General features: G+C 35.6%; 1 protein-coding gene across 2 annotated transcripts in view; it reads left to right on the plus strand.

The window, feature by feature from the left end:
* Positions 1-483: 483 nt before the first annotated feature.
* Positions 484-15,584, plus strand: part of LOC135206604 (uncharacterized) — a 21,271-nt gene continuing 6,170 nt past the window's right edge. Inside the window, exons 1-3 of one of the 2 annotated variants that reach the window (XM_064237940.1) lie at positions 485-627; positions 3,120-5,717; positions 6,505-6,705. In XM_064237940.1, coding sequence (XP_064094010.1) covers positions 3,335-5,717; positions 6,505-6,705 — 2,584 coding nt within the window. In that variant the 5' untranslated portion in view covers positions 485-627; positions 3,120-3,334. Of the gene's footprint in view, positions 628-3,119; positions 5,718-6,504; positions 6,706-15,584 lie in introns of both variants that reach the window. The other variant, XM_064237941.1, reaches the window with a different exon arrangement.

Raw genomic sequence — 15,584 nt, forward strand, 5'->3', positions numbered from 1 at the left:
CAATATGTTTAGTTATGTACATTCATATCACTCATCTTTTTAGTGAATTTTTTGGCTATTTTGTGCTTTAGTAATATTTACGTATGAAGTACACCAAGATATGAGAGAGAGAGAGAGAGAGAGAGAGAGAGAGAGAGAGAGAGAGAGAGAGAGAGAGAGAGAGAGAGAGAGAGAGAGAGAGACTTGTGTACAGGAAATGGCGCAGGATTTTATAAGTAAAACGTATGTCTTGAGTCTCTCTCTCTCTCTCTCTCTCTCTCTCTCTCTCTCTCTCTCTCTCGTAATTATAAAGAAACAGAATCATAGAATTTCCTAGAGCAGCTGCTCTCTTTCTCTCTGAAACAAGAATCCCAAAACGTCGCAAACAACGGAAAGCAGAGAGATATATAATTCGCGAATTCTGAAAAAAAAAAAAAAAAAAAAAAATCTTACCTATCAGCTAAAAATAGAGAAAAAGGAATCTTTGGCCAAAAACTGTCCTTTGAGGAGGAGCGCCCTCCATTATTGTTAAAACGTATGACCGGATGTTGAAGCCAGATATGAGCCTTGGGTCTGTGTCGTTACCCGAGTCGCTCTCAGTCCTTCTTTTGCCTTTGATATGCGAAGAAGTTCGGCGATGCCCAGCCAGTGAGTGTTTCTTGTGGTCGAGCGAGATTTGTGAGTTTTGCTTGGTGTATATCAAGGAGACTCCGCATAGAGATACTATTTACTTAGACGATTTTCTTTGCTTGAAGGGCAGGCGATAGGAAAGGAGTGCATCATGCAGTAGGTACTGCAGCGCCGCACAGAACCTCTGCCATGTTCAGTACCAGCCCCTCCCTCCCTCCGGGGCCAACATGAAAACGTCCATAAAAAGATGGCAAATCTCGTTTCTCGGTAGATTTCTCACTTGGTCTCACGCATTACACTGCCTCGTAAACCTACAGTACCCTCTTCTAGAATCTTCAGGCAAAGAATCTTATAAATAGGCAACCCAACCCTCCCTTCACACTTATCAATACTTCGTGTAAAGTCGACCACACCCGTTTATACCGACTTCCTGTGCCGATCTATCGTTTACTTACTCTCACAGTCTCACTACGTTGTTGCCTCTGCCTGCTGCGAAGTGGTGTGTGTGTGTGTGTGTGTGTGTGTGTGTGTGTGTGTGTACTGCAGTCCACTGCATCTGCTAGATTACTGTTGCAGCTATAATGGTCATCATTTCGTTAAATCTCTCGATTGGAATGACATGACCCTTTTTTAAGTCTTGGTCATTTGCAAATTTCACGAAAGTTCGCTCATTTGCTCCCAAAATGTCCTGTGAAAACGTGGGTATATGTAGGTACAATGTACATATGCCGACACAAGTCCAAGCATATATATGTGTTCCATTCAAGGATGCTCATGTTGCTAGTCCGAGTGTACCCACAGTAAAGACTTAAAGTGATATAAAAGAGGGTAATATCATTGTTGTTATTATGTGGGCTGTCCACAATGTCCCAGTACAATTACAAGCAATAAATACTACCTGTAATGGTACTGGGACTTTATGGACACCCTGTATTTAGAATTTGTATCCTTTAGCATCTGGAGGAAGACCACGAAAGGGGCCATTGACTTGAAATTCAAGCTTCCAAAGAACATTAAGGCGTTCATGAGAAAGAGGTAACAAAAGGTAATGGGAAATAACGAAAGGAATATCACTTATCAAGAAAGAAAAAATAACTTGATAGATAAAAAAAAACATAAGGAAATGACTAAAATACGAGGAGAATGTTGTTAGGACAGCAATGCATTGCCTCTTCGCTTGAACTTCTGCTGGAGTTCTAATTGCGCGACATCCTCTGAAGGGCGCCTGACTGTTCCACAGCCCAACATTTCGAGGAATAAAGGGCCTCGGTTACTGAGAGGTTCGACAGTGAGGCTCAACACGGACTGCATTGTGGTGCAAAAGCCGTTTAGCGACTCTGGCAGGAAGTGGGGATCATTGATCAATTGTGAATGTGAAAATAAGGCAACCTGTTCTAGGTTATTTGTCCTTCCGTGCCTATAATACTGTTTTCCGATGTGGAGGTCTGTCTCTGCCAGAGATACAGCTCTCTTAGATAGAGTGGTTCGTGGTGGTAGGTTTCTGTTTCCTGAAATTAGCAGGTATGAGACTCGGATCATCGAAGGATGGTCTCTCGTTTGTCACTTTTCCATAAGTTGTGTTTCAACCGAGATCTGTCACATTCCAACCCCACCCGCCCTACACTACATTGATCCCTGATCCCCTGTTCCTGCCAAGGGCAGTCAAAGTCCCTGAACGGCAGAAGCACCAGCATGCAGTAAATGTGCCTGATATCGAACTTCTCAGTTCTAGAAGTCCTTTATCCCTCTAAAGGTTGGACTGGAACAACAGCCTCCCTTCAGAGGATGTCGCGCAATTGGAACTTCAGAAGTTGAAGCGAAGAAGCTATGCATTGCTACCCCAATACAACTCTCTTTATAGTAGTTTAATAACTGACTCACGTTTATATTTATCTGATAATTTCTTAATTTATCTGTTTTTTCTAACAAATGGTGTCTTCTTTCTGTCTTTCCCATTTGTTACGGGTTCTCGATTGATAAGCTGAGGGTAGTTAACATTAGTTTATTACACAGATTACCATTTATGTATACAGCGTTGACGAGCCAACATTACGAGGGTGGGCGAGATGCAAAAGACACTGGTCACGTGACTTACCCAAAACATAAACAAACAGATATGATTCACAAACTTAGACAGCGTACCAGATCACAATATTCACCAGACTTGATAATCAAGTCATTGACCCATGTGGGCTTGTTCCACATGATTAGAGTTCAATGTCTGAATGATAATAATTATAGTTATCATTGCCAACAGACTATTATTATCACTAAGAATGTCAGATTTGTGTTCTTATGGTCAGTACAGGAACCTTCATCTTGGCTGAATTTCACGAATACGAGCAGGGTGGCTGTGCTGAAAAGTCACGCATCAGGGATCAGCATTGCCTTAACAGGTTTGCAATATGCGGTTGCTATTGACCTCATTATTAGTAGCAAAGGTAAGTTGATATGACATATTGTTTTTGTTATTACATTTCCTACTTCTAACTGTTATTATTTTTCTTCAGGCTTATGAAGTACTACGTATGTGGCCCAGTTTGACAACTCAGTATCTTACATCTCGTTGCAAGCTCCCTACTCTGCATTATCAAAAACATCTTTGAAAGTGGTTTGAAAGACACTTGACTTTTCATAGGAAAAAATCCGTTTATGCCAGTGACGTTGCATCCTAAGCAGATATGGTTGTACAAGTGTAGCCTATATATATTAGTGTGGATATAACATGGCTTCAACAAGACTAATTGCATCTCCAGAAGCGCAGAGAATTTTCAGACATGAATACCTTGTGTCACATTGGGGAAGGAAGGTTGTGTTTATGGTATTTCAAAAATGTTTTCTCCATGGAAACACCGAGACAATCTTGGGTATTCTCATCGAAAATGGCATAGCATCTCACAAGAAAATATTCAACATAGATGAAATAAACAGTCTTGGATGTAAACCTCCAGAGTTGTATGGCATCACGCTGATGAATAAAATCTGCCAATATCTTTGGCAGAAAGGAGTTAATGACCCTGGCGATGAACTGAAACAATTAGTGGGAAAAATAAAAGCCGAGAGGGACTGTGTTAGCCATGAAGAGGGTATGTCAGACAACGATTTGGTAAATAAACTCCAAGAGTTTCAACGAACACTCGAGGAAACTCTTGACAAAACCAAGTCTTTCCTTCCAGTTCATGGTGTTGAGATTGATCAACTCAAAGCAGAGATCGGAGCTGCTGTCCCAGAGCTGCTGGGAAAGATCTGTGAGAAATATGATACCTCAAAGTCAGAGGATGTGGAGTCCCTTAAGAAGGAAATGGGAGTTTTTTGGAGAGAGTGTCGTGACCTAGTACAAAAGCGTGTTGAAGAGGAATTCTGGCCTCTTTACAAAACACTCTGTCAGATTTCGCCCTTTGACTTGCTAGCTAAGCATGTTACTCAAGACCCATGTAATTTCATTCTTTCCTTAGAAGTGGACACTGATTCGAAGTTCAATGAAAATTTCCGTGGCAAATGCGGCACCATTGTAAATCAGCAAGAAATCTTCGACAAAAATAAACTGGGAGATGACCCTGAAGTTGTGATTATATCTGGTGATGCAGGTTCTGGAAAGACCACAATTCTTTGTTCATTTGTAGAGAAATGGTATAAGAAGATAAATGATATACCAGAACTCTTATCCTTCCAAGCTGTCCTCTATATACAGTTTAGAAATCATGACCACAACAAATTTGAGGACTACATTAAAAGTTTGCTGAAAGAGACTGTAAAGCATTATGATCTCACTATGGTAGTGTCATATATTGTCTTTTCGAAATGCCTAGTACTTTGTGATGGGTATGACGAGGCTAATGAGAATTCCAAGAAACTCTTTGAAGACATGTTAGCACATCCCTGGGACAATGTAAAGATTGTCGTGACGACACGTCCGTGGAATGCGTTGGATCTAACAAATGCTGTGGCATCTTTAGAGCGTAGATTAGTCAACCTAAAAGTTTTGGGTATTCAGGAAAAACAGTTCGACTCGCTCATCGAAAACATCTCAGGCTGCCTGTTGTATGATGATGAAGAACGGGAAAAAATCAAAACGGGGCTGTCTCAGAAAATAGCAGAAATGAGCTATAGGACTAAAGCATTGGTGAAAAATCCACTACTTTTTAACAAGTTCGTTTTTATTTACGTTGACAGTCCAGATGAAAGGCATGAACTGAACACCAAGGCATCACTCCACTTACACTTGAAAAAGAACTTGACCAAGAGAATCTTAGAGGTGACAGGAATCTCTGAACAATCACTGGAGGAATTCGATGAATTGTACAGAAAATGGTCTCTGAAATATTACATCGAGAAAAAAATTGAGTGGACAGAGAGAGATGTGAGAAGCTTTAAAGAGGAGATTAGATCTCAAATTAGCTCTCAAGATGTACTGGAAAACTTTCATGCAATCATGTCATCCTATTTCTCCATAAAGCAGATGTATGATGGTCCACAGATTGTCAACTTATACTGCTACGGCCACAGAAGTGAGCAGGAATTTGCAATTGCAGTCGACCTCTGTGATGAGATATCAGCTGGAATGCAACAAGGAGGAGACTTTCCTCTAGATGTGGCACTGCAGTCAAAAGGGTTAACCGAATCTTCAGTTTTTCATGACAAAGACGTGTTTAAGGAATTAATAGGAGTCATTTCCTTCATACCAGGAATACTCTACCAGAAATTCCCCAAGAGTGATGCATTATACAACCAAATAAAGGACATTCAAAAACTCTATGTCACATACAGCCTCTCTCAAAACATGCATGATGAGGTCTTGGAACCCTGCATTGAAACTAGACTGGACGATCAAGTTTTGCAGTCCCACGCGTCACTACTGGAAGAAACGCATCTGAAGAAGAACATCAGATTCGAGAGAGTAGATAGTTACTTCGCCCTGCCACCCTTAATGTCGCTACTGAAGCCCAGGCGTCTTGAACTTCATGAAATAAAGAGAGATCTCTCGAAGCTCAACGAAATACTAGAAGCTACAGTCGTTCATAAAATTCCCACTAGGATTATGGTGTGGATCGATTTACAAGACTGTGAAAAGTTTTCAGGAGAGATTTCGCATTCTGTGGATCAATTAAGTAAGTATGTAGTAGGTGTTTACCTTTGTCGCCCTCAATGATAAAGTACTAAACCACCGATCGAAAAGCTTTGCTCTTCTAGTTTTTTACTAATTCATCTTTGGTAATTAACTCATGAGTAATGTAAAGCAAATAAGAAAATACACTGAAAACAAGGCACTTGTACTAACATTAAATTACGCTCTTCATCTGACAGAAAATTTACGAAGTACACATACACACACACACACATTATACATACATGTACAACACTGGTATATTCTGGCGTTTTTATGGGGAGCCCATAAAAAATGGCCACTGTATACAAATAGCACACGCTTAATTATAATTTATATGTTATAGTATAAATATAAATATAATATAACATATAGATATTTATATATAGATATATATATATATATAATATATAGATTAATATTATATCATCATAGAATATACATATATTTATATATAATACATCACCTATAGATGATATATAAGATATATATATATCTTAGATATATATTATATATATTATATTATATATATATATATATATTATAATCCACACACCCCCCCCCAAAAAATTAACAGCACATGCTCATATAAGAACCATATATGTACATATTGGTTTTTTATTTTTAAAAACCTTAAACAACAAAAAATTGCACCAGTTTAGTTATTTTGTTATACTGCTTTTGTTCTGCAGATACTCCGTTCAGTGAGGACTTTCAGTTGTCTTAGGTACCTATAATTATCACCAGCATCATATCTCTAAAAAGAGTTCTTCTCTTCTTTCTTCCCATAGGAGTTGACCTTCTCAATTTCGGGAACAAAATTGAGGACGAGAGATCTTATCCCACCTCTCTCATGAAACTGTCGAGGACTCTGACGGTGATATACCATGTGCAGACATTCAACTCCGCACGTGCTGCCGAAATCGTGAACAGAACGTACCCGGGATTCCGGAATGGCGTCTGTGATAATGTCGGCATGCTATCATCGAAAGGTGCGTAACACTTACCCGTCAGGTGAGAGACATTACCTTTCAGACCGTAAGGTTGCCCCAGGTCTCTCAGTGTGAGGCACCTCTAATGTCTACCAGAGAGTTGCTAGTGCATCTTCCGGTATATTTTGCATCTTCCAATCTGGGATGCAGCTTAGATATTTGTCGAGCTTATTCTTAAACACATCTACGCTCACTCCTGATATATTCCTCAGATGAGCTGGCAACACATTGAATAGACGCTACATTATCGATGCTGGTGCGTAGTGGATTAATGTCCTGTGTGCTCTCCTTATTTTTCCTGGTATAGTTTTGGGCACTATTAATCTACCTCTGCTTGCTCTTTCTGATATTTTTAGCTCCATGATGTTTTCGGCAATTCCTTCTATCTATTTCCATGCCTGAATTATCTTCTCCTTTCTAGACTATATAATTTTAGGGATTGTAGTCTTTCCCAGTAGTCAAGGTCCTTAACTTCTTCTATTCTAGCTGGAAAGGACCTTTGTACACTCTATTTGTGCAATATCCTTTTGATAGTGTGGGTACCATATCATATTGCAATATTCAAGTGGACTATGTACATACGTTTTATAAAGCATAATCATGTATTCAGCTTTTCTTGTTTTGAAGTGCCGTAACAACATTCCCATTTTTGCTTTGCATTTTGCCAATAGAATTGCTATTTGATCATTGCATAACATGTTCCTATTCAACATCACACCAAGGTCTTTAACTGCTTCCTTATTTGTGCTTGTCTCGTTATTAGGTCCCCTATGTGAATATAGCTTTCCTTCTCTATCTTCATAACTTATTGATTCAAATCTATCAGAGTTAAATACCATCCTATTTACCTCTGCCCATTCATAAACTTTGTTAAGGTCTTTTTGTAGCGCGTTCTTATCTTCATCACAAGTAATTTCTCTACTTATTCTTATGTCATCGGCGAAATACTCACTAGCGAGTCCTTAACATTGCTGTCTATGTCTGCAATCAAAATAACAAACAGCAATGCAGCTAGCACCGTACCTTGTGGCACACCGGATATTACCTTAGCTTCATCCGATTTCTCATCGTTAGAAATAACTATCTGTTTTCTGTTGTGTAAAAATTCTTTTAACCATCTTCCTACTTTGTCCACTATATTATGTTTTCTAATTTTCTTCGCCAATATATTATGATTTACCTTGTCAAAAGCTTTTGCAAAGTCTAGATAGACCACATTTGTTTCTTTTCCGTTTTTCATATTTTTGTATATGTTCTTACGGTGGACTAACAGTTGGGTTTGTGTACTTTTTCCGGGTACAAAACCATGTTGAGAGAGAGAGAGAGGAGAGAGAGAGAGAGAGAGAGAGAGAGAGAGAGAGAGAGAGAGAGATGGTTACTTTCCCTCTCGTTTTCCATTAGCTGACTGGTATCACGAAGCAAGAGTGGCAGAGGAGAGGGCTGTGAGTGTGGATCAGCCTTATTCACTCTATATTTAATTGGTGAAACAAGAATACAATTGCATCTTTAAACATACCATTCAAAAGATTGAAGTTTCGTCAACTTAATGTGATATATGGGAGCGCCATACGAACTAAAATAAGCATGTGAGGTCTTTGTAAAATATGTTTTCAAGGCAGTTTTTAAATCCAATATGGCGTCCACCGACTGAGGTGCCGTTCGTACCCGGCATCAATGCCACGTCCTTCCCAGCCTTCCCAGCGCTCATTTGAACAATATTAGCGTATATATGTAACGTTGATTGATCTTACTCAAGATTGCAGTTGTAATCAGCACAATAAAACAACATTTTGTTGTCTATATTAGTGAAAGTATGAAACTTCCTATTCCCGGGGTCATGGTTTGAGCTAAAATTCATTTTTACCTTGTAATCGGTGGTTTTATCCTTACTGCCATCACAGCTGAAACTCCACAGTGCTTATTTGATTGCGATTATACACATTTTGGTCTTAATTCACTCCAAATTGCACTTGAACTACATTGCTGTTCCTGGTTCCTAAGCGCTCACTCCACAAACACAGTTGCTGGCAGGACACAACTACACTGTTTATGAGGTGCAAAGCTTTATTCCCTTAATTGTTTACCTTACTCATTATTTATTTTAATTTTACTTTGTTACATTCAAAATGTTTATTGTAATTCATGACTATTATCCCTGTTTTGCAACCAAATTAACGCCGAAAAATTACAGATATTTCTAAAGTAGATACAGTAGATGTCGGCAAAATTTCATCGTTGCCAATATAGTGGAGCTTCACACACACACACACACACCGATACATTTACAAACTATTTGCATGAATTCAAGTTGTCATAGTAATGCAATAATGATAAAATTGCTCTAATATATATATATATATATTATATACTATATTTATTATATAAGAGATATATTAATAGAATATAATAAGATATATATACATATATATATAATATAGATATATATATAATTATATATATATATATATATATACATATTATTATCTATATATATATATATATATATATATTATATATATATATAATATATATTATATACTATATATATATATATTATATATATATATATATTATATAATATAATTAATACATATATAATATATATTATAGATATATTAATTATATAATAATATAAAGATATTATATATTAAATATATGTATATATTATTATACATATATGTAATAATATATATATATATTAATTATATTATATATATATATATATATATATAATATATTAATATATATACTATAAATAGATACGCTAATTACACTTACTTCCCTGGTTTTGTGTAAGTCTTATACCCAGTTTGAAGGGTAAACACATACCAATTGGCAACACTGATAAACAATAGAAGAGCGCGAATAACGCCATAGGTACTGTTCACAGCAAAACTGTTGATATTAGAGTCAGGATCTAGTTACTTTTTCAACAACGAATATTTTCAAATTAATAATCATGAATATGTAAAAAATTTATGCGATTTATGACCTTATCCATTTTTAACTATTTATTTAAATAATCATCTAGTGCACGCTCTTCTCCTTTCTAACGAAATGTGTCAGTTTCCTTGGATCCCGGAAGGAAGTGGCCCAGCGTATATGGGTACAAGTGGTGTGCGGACTTAGCATATGGAATGGAAAGTTTATTGACACAAGTGACCCCACAAACATCGAGATGGCGTCAATCTTCTACATTTTTGGTGTTATAAGTAAAAGTTTCGAAAGCATCATGGAGGTATGTTTGCACTGCGCATGGCTAGACTTCCGTTAACCTCTGTTTAATCTTAAAATATGACCTTAATTTCTAACTTTGGAGAAAATACTTACCTCGAAAGGATAGTAGAGGTCTCGAGCTGTTGCTCTCACCACCGAAGACTCGTGGCTGGTGCCCATCTCCGGTGTCAGGACGTGTTAAAGTACTTTTTGGGAGGGTGGATCCACACGCAGTGAAAACTGGATCAGCTAGTCCAGTCAGTTGTTTCCCCTATATACTGGGGAATAACAGCACACAGGCACAGTCCAGTCTGGTCGACTTTTACTGATACCTGTTTTCTGTGGAATTCTCTGCTGATCCTTAACAGTTTTGATTATATATATATATATATGTATATATATATATATATATATATATATATATATATATATATATATATATATAGATATATATATATATATTATATATATATATATATATATATATATATATATATATATATATTATATATGTGTGTGTGTGTGTGTGTGTGTGTGTGTGTGTGTGTATGTTTATATCTGTGTGTGCAGATAATGACATATATTTTCACTGCAACTTGTTTTCTTCAAAGTTGTCTACTGATCCTTAACAGTTTTGATTCATATTTAATATATATATATATATATATATATATATATATATATATATATATATATATATATATATATATTCTTCTTCTTCCTAGCTTAAACCCATTTTTATATGGGGTCGCCATTGCGAATGTGTCGTCTCCATCGATTTCTGTCCTGTGCCTCGTTCTCATTTATACCTTTCAATTCCATATCTTCCCCTTCACAATCACGCCATCTCTTTCTTGGTCTTCCCTTCTTCCTTCTACCCTGGACTTCCATTTCCATCGCATGTCTTCCAACATGACGTTCCTCCCTTCGTAACAGGTGTCCATATCTCGAAGCCTTCCCTCCTGTATTTTCTTTGATATTTCAGCTACCTTTGTCGATCCTCTTATATACTCATTTCTAATCCTATCTTCCCTTGTTACTCCCGACATCCATCTCAACATTCTCATTTCTGCTACATACATCTTCTTCTCCTCTGTTTTCCTCATACTTGCTGTTTCTGTTCCATATAACATTGCTGGTCTGACCACCGTCCTATGGAACTTTCCTTTCAATTTCAGAGGGACCTTCTTGTCACAGAGGACCCCTGATGCACACCTCCAGTTATTCCATCCTGCCTGAATTCGGTGTCTCACCTCTTGGTCCATGCTTCCACTATCCTCTAATAGGGACCCTAAGTACTTGAACTTCTGTACTTTCTTTATTTCTTCCCCACCCAATCTTATGCTACTTCCACCGTCCTCAGTAATACTGGAACACATATATTCGGTTTTTGATCTGCTTATTCTCATTCCTCTCTCCTCAAGTGCTGCTTTCCACCTCTCCAACCTCCCCTCCAACTCCTCCCTCCCCTCTGAACACAACACAATGTCATCCGCGTATAATATGCACCATGGCACTGCTTCTCTAACATCCCTGGTCATTACATCCATCACGATGTTGAAGATGAATGGGCTAAGTGCTGACCCCTAGTGTAATCCAACTCCTATCTCAAATCCATCTGTCTCCCCAACACTACTCCTCACTCTAGTATACACATTCCTGTACATCTCCTGAATAATTCTGACATACTTTTCCGGCACCATCTTCCTCCTCAAACATCTCCATATTTCTTGCCTTGGCACTCTGTCATAAACCTTTTCAAGGTCTATGAAATATATATATATATATATATAGTATATATATTATATATATATACAATATAGTATATATATACATGATATATAAGCGGATACCACAGGAAAATGATAGTCAGAAATCCAAGCGCTTTCGTCTTTACTAAGACATTGTCAAGGAACAAATGAAATACAATTGGAGAAAAAGTTATCAGGTAAACAACAAGATCAAAAACATAAGATGGTTAATTGTCAAAAGGGTAAAAGTTAAAGAGATAATCCAGGATTATCGGATATCACATGATCACAAACCTAAACATAGATTTAACCCTAACAGAAACTACAAAGTATCCGTACAGTCCAAAACATGTAATAGCTGAATATATTACCTTTGATGCTTATATTTATCTACAACTTTTTTTATTATGAAGCCATCAAGATTAAATAAACCAAGACTTAAATTTAGAACATTTCCATTATTTGACTTGATGAAAGAAGATTCAATGATATTCCTTTTAACTGTGTCATTACATGGGATTACGGCTCTTGCTTGACTCCAGTTAATAGGATGATCTAAATCTCTCATATGTACGAATAATGCATTTGATATTTGCCCATTTCTCACAGAATATTGGTGCTGTTTGAGACGTTGTGAAAGAAATTTGCCGGTTTGTCCATAATAGACTTTATCACACTTTTTGCAAGGAATTTCATATATGCAGCCTGGAAGATCTTTAGGTGAAATTTTTATTACTAAACTCTTGACATTAATATTACTGAAAACAACATTTATGTTAAAAAGCTTCAAAATTCTAGGAATATATATATGAAAAAACCTTTCATCATTGGGTAATTTTAGAATGTTATGCTTACAAAATTCAAGTTTGTCATTAATTAAATAAAATATTTTTCTAGCTCTTTTTCCATGCCAAATTTACAAAAGTCCTTGGGTATTTAAGTTTCATAAACAGTTTTAATCTCAGCATCAATAAACTGTTGGCTAAAGACATGTAAAGCCCTTAACTGTAGCAAACCTCATTAGTCTTATAATGTTATGTATCAAAGATGACAAATTTTGTTTTAATGGGGAATTGTTTTGTACAAAAGTTTGGCATGGCTATGGGTAATCCCTTATCTCCTGTCCTAAGCAATATCTACATGGAATTTTGTGAGACAAAACTCTTACCAAGAAATTAAAATTTGCCCCCAAAAAGTTATATGGTTTAGGTATGTGGATGATATTTTCTGTATTTGGCCAGTTCACGAAAACCTCCTGGAATTGCTTAATAATCTCAATAATTTAGTCCCTTCTATGAAATTTACTGTAGAGGAAGAAAGAAATTGTAATTTGAATTTTCTTGATGTAACTGTCCATAGAAATGATAGAAATTTCACCTTTTCAGTTTTTTGGAAATCAACTAACATTGCCTCTTTTGTTCATTACTACTTCAATCACCATCAAAATGTTAAATTCTTTGATTTTTCTGGTATGTTCCTAAGGGCTTTACGTATCTGTAGCCCACAGTTTATTGACGCTGAGATTAAAACTGTTTATGATATTGCACTGAAACTTAAATACCCAAGGACTTTTGTAGATGTGGCATGGAAAAGAGCTAGAAAAATAATTTATTTAATTAATGACAAACTTGAATTTAGTAAGCATAACATTCTAAAATTACCCTATGATGAAATGTTTTTAGATATTCCTAGAATTTTAAAACTTTTTAACATAAATGTTGTTTTCAGTAATATTACTGTTAAGAGTTTAGTAATAAAACATTCACCAAAAGATCTTCCAGGCTGCTTATATGAAATTCCTTGCAAAAAGTGTGATAAAGTCTATTACGGACAAACCGGCAAATTTCTTTCACAACGTCTCAAATAGCACCTATATTCTGTGAGAACTGGGCAAATATCGAATGCATTATTCGTACACATGAGAGATTTAGATCATCCTATTAACTGGAGTCAAGCAAGAGCCTTAATCCCATGTAATGACACAGTTAAAAGGAATATCATTGAATCTTCTTTCATCAAGTCAAATAATGGAAATGTTCTAAATTTAAGTCTTGGTTTATTTAAAATTGATGCCTTCATAATGAAAAAAGTAGATAAATATAAGAAACAAAATTAATATATTCAGCTTTTACATGTTTTGGACTGTATGTATACTTTGTAGTTTCTGTTAGGGTTAAATCTATGTTTAGGTTTGTGACTGTGTGATATCCGATAATCCTGGATTATCTCTTTAACTTTTACCCTTTTGACAATTAACCCTCTGGTATTTTTGATCTTGTTGTTTACCTGATAACTTTTTCTCCAATTGTATTTTGACAATGTCTTAGTTAAGACGAAGGCGCTTGGGTTTCTGACTATCATTTTCCTGTGCTATTTGCTAATTTAATGAAGTCACGTGCATCTACTGTGATTTTTAAGCATATATATATATTATAATATATATATATATAATATTATATATATATATATATATATATATATATATATATATTATCTTATCATCACTGTGATTCACATTCACATTCAAGCATTAAGCTACAAGTTTTATTTAATATCCAATTTGCTCTGTCTTGGAAATAATATATTTCCATCTATGGTAATCGGAGGGGAATTTTCTAGCTGATAATCAATGAGTTCGCCGTCCCATGGGCTCGAACCACAGAACAAGAACTCAGGACTGCAGTAGCTGTGTGGTTCAAGGCAAGTCACTGCAGTCCTGAGTTCTTGTTTTGTGGAAATATATTAATTCTGAGACAAAGCGAATTGGACATTGGATGACATTTGTAGCCTAATGCTATATATATATATATATATATATATAGATATATATATATATATATATATATATATATATATACATACTATATATATATCTATATATATATATATATATATATATATATATATTTATATATATATTATATCTATATATATATAATATATATGATATATAAAATCATGTATATATATATATATATATATATATATATATATACATATTATATATATATATACATATATATATATATATATATACATACATACATATATATGATGGTTAGGCATTTCCTCGGCAGTACAGATCAGAAGGCGTTGAAGAAGACAGCATTAAACATATGTCACTTTATTCTCATTGCGACGTTTCGAGACCAATGTCTCATCATCCAGGCTAAAATAATACATAAAAACTGATATACAATACAGCATTAAATTATTTTTGTTGACATAAAAAAAACAACACATTGTATAAAGTAATACAATGAAATTCACAATATTGAAATACAAGTTACTCTAAAAAATGAAAAAAAAACACGAAATATAAAAAATGAATAAAAAGGCATTATTAAAATTAGGAATAGTTAAAAAAGACACCTTGTCTCAACGACGTTCGGTTGCTGTATGGGAAACGCATCGAAAGTAGACAAGAAGAAGGGCCTGGTTTAAGCTATGTACAAGGGAACAGATGAAGAGTGGTTGTTCAAGGTTGGAACTAGTTTCTTTATAGCTAGAGATTCTAAAATTGGAAGGTGATGTGCGTATGGACTTGATAACAATATCTTAAAATCCTTATAGTTTATACTATTTTTACAAAATTTCCCATGATTTCTAATGTTAGATAGTTCTGGGTTGGACAGTTTACACCCTGTACGGAAACTAATGCCCATATGTGCATCACATCTCACCTTAAGCAAGCGGCGCGTGTTTCCAACGCAAGTCTGCCTATTGCATATGCAGCAAGTATAAATGTAGACAACGCCGGATTGCATTAAAGGAGGTAATCTCTCTTTATGACGCAACATATTACTGATAGTTCTAGGGTTCATTAAGATAAACTTAACATCAACAGCTGGAAAATGATTGATTAAAATTCTCCTTAAGTGAGGTAAAAAAGATGTGTCATGCCTACAAGGA

The sequence above is a fragment of the Macrobrachium nipponense genome, chromosome 31, assembly GCF_015104395.2.
Source record: "Macrobrachium nipponense isolate FS-2020 chromosome 31, ASM1510439v2, whole genome shotgun sequence".
NCBI lineage: Eukaryota > Metazoa > Arthropoda > Malacostraca > Decapoda > Palaemonidae > Macrobrachium > Macrobrachium nipponense.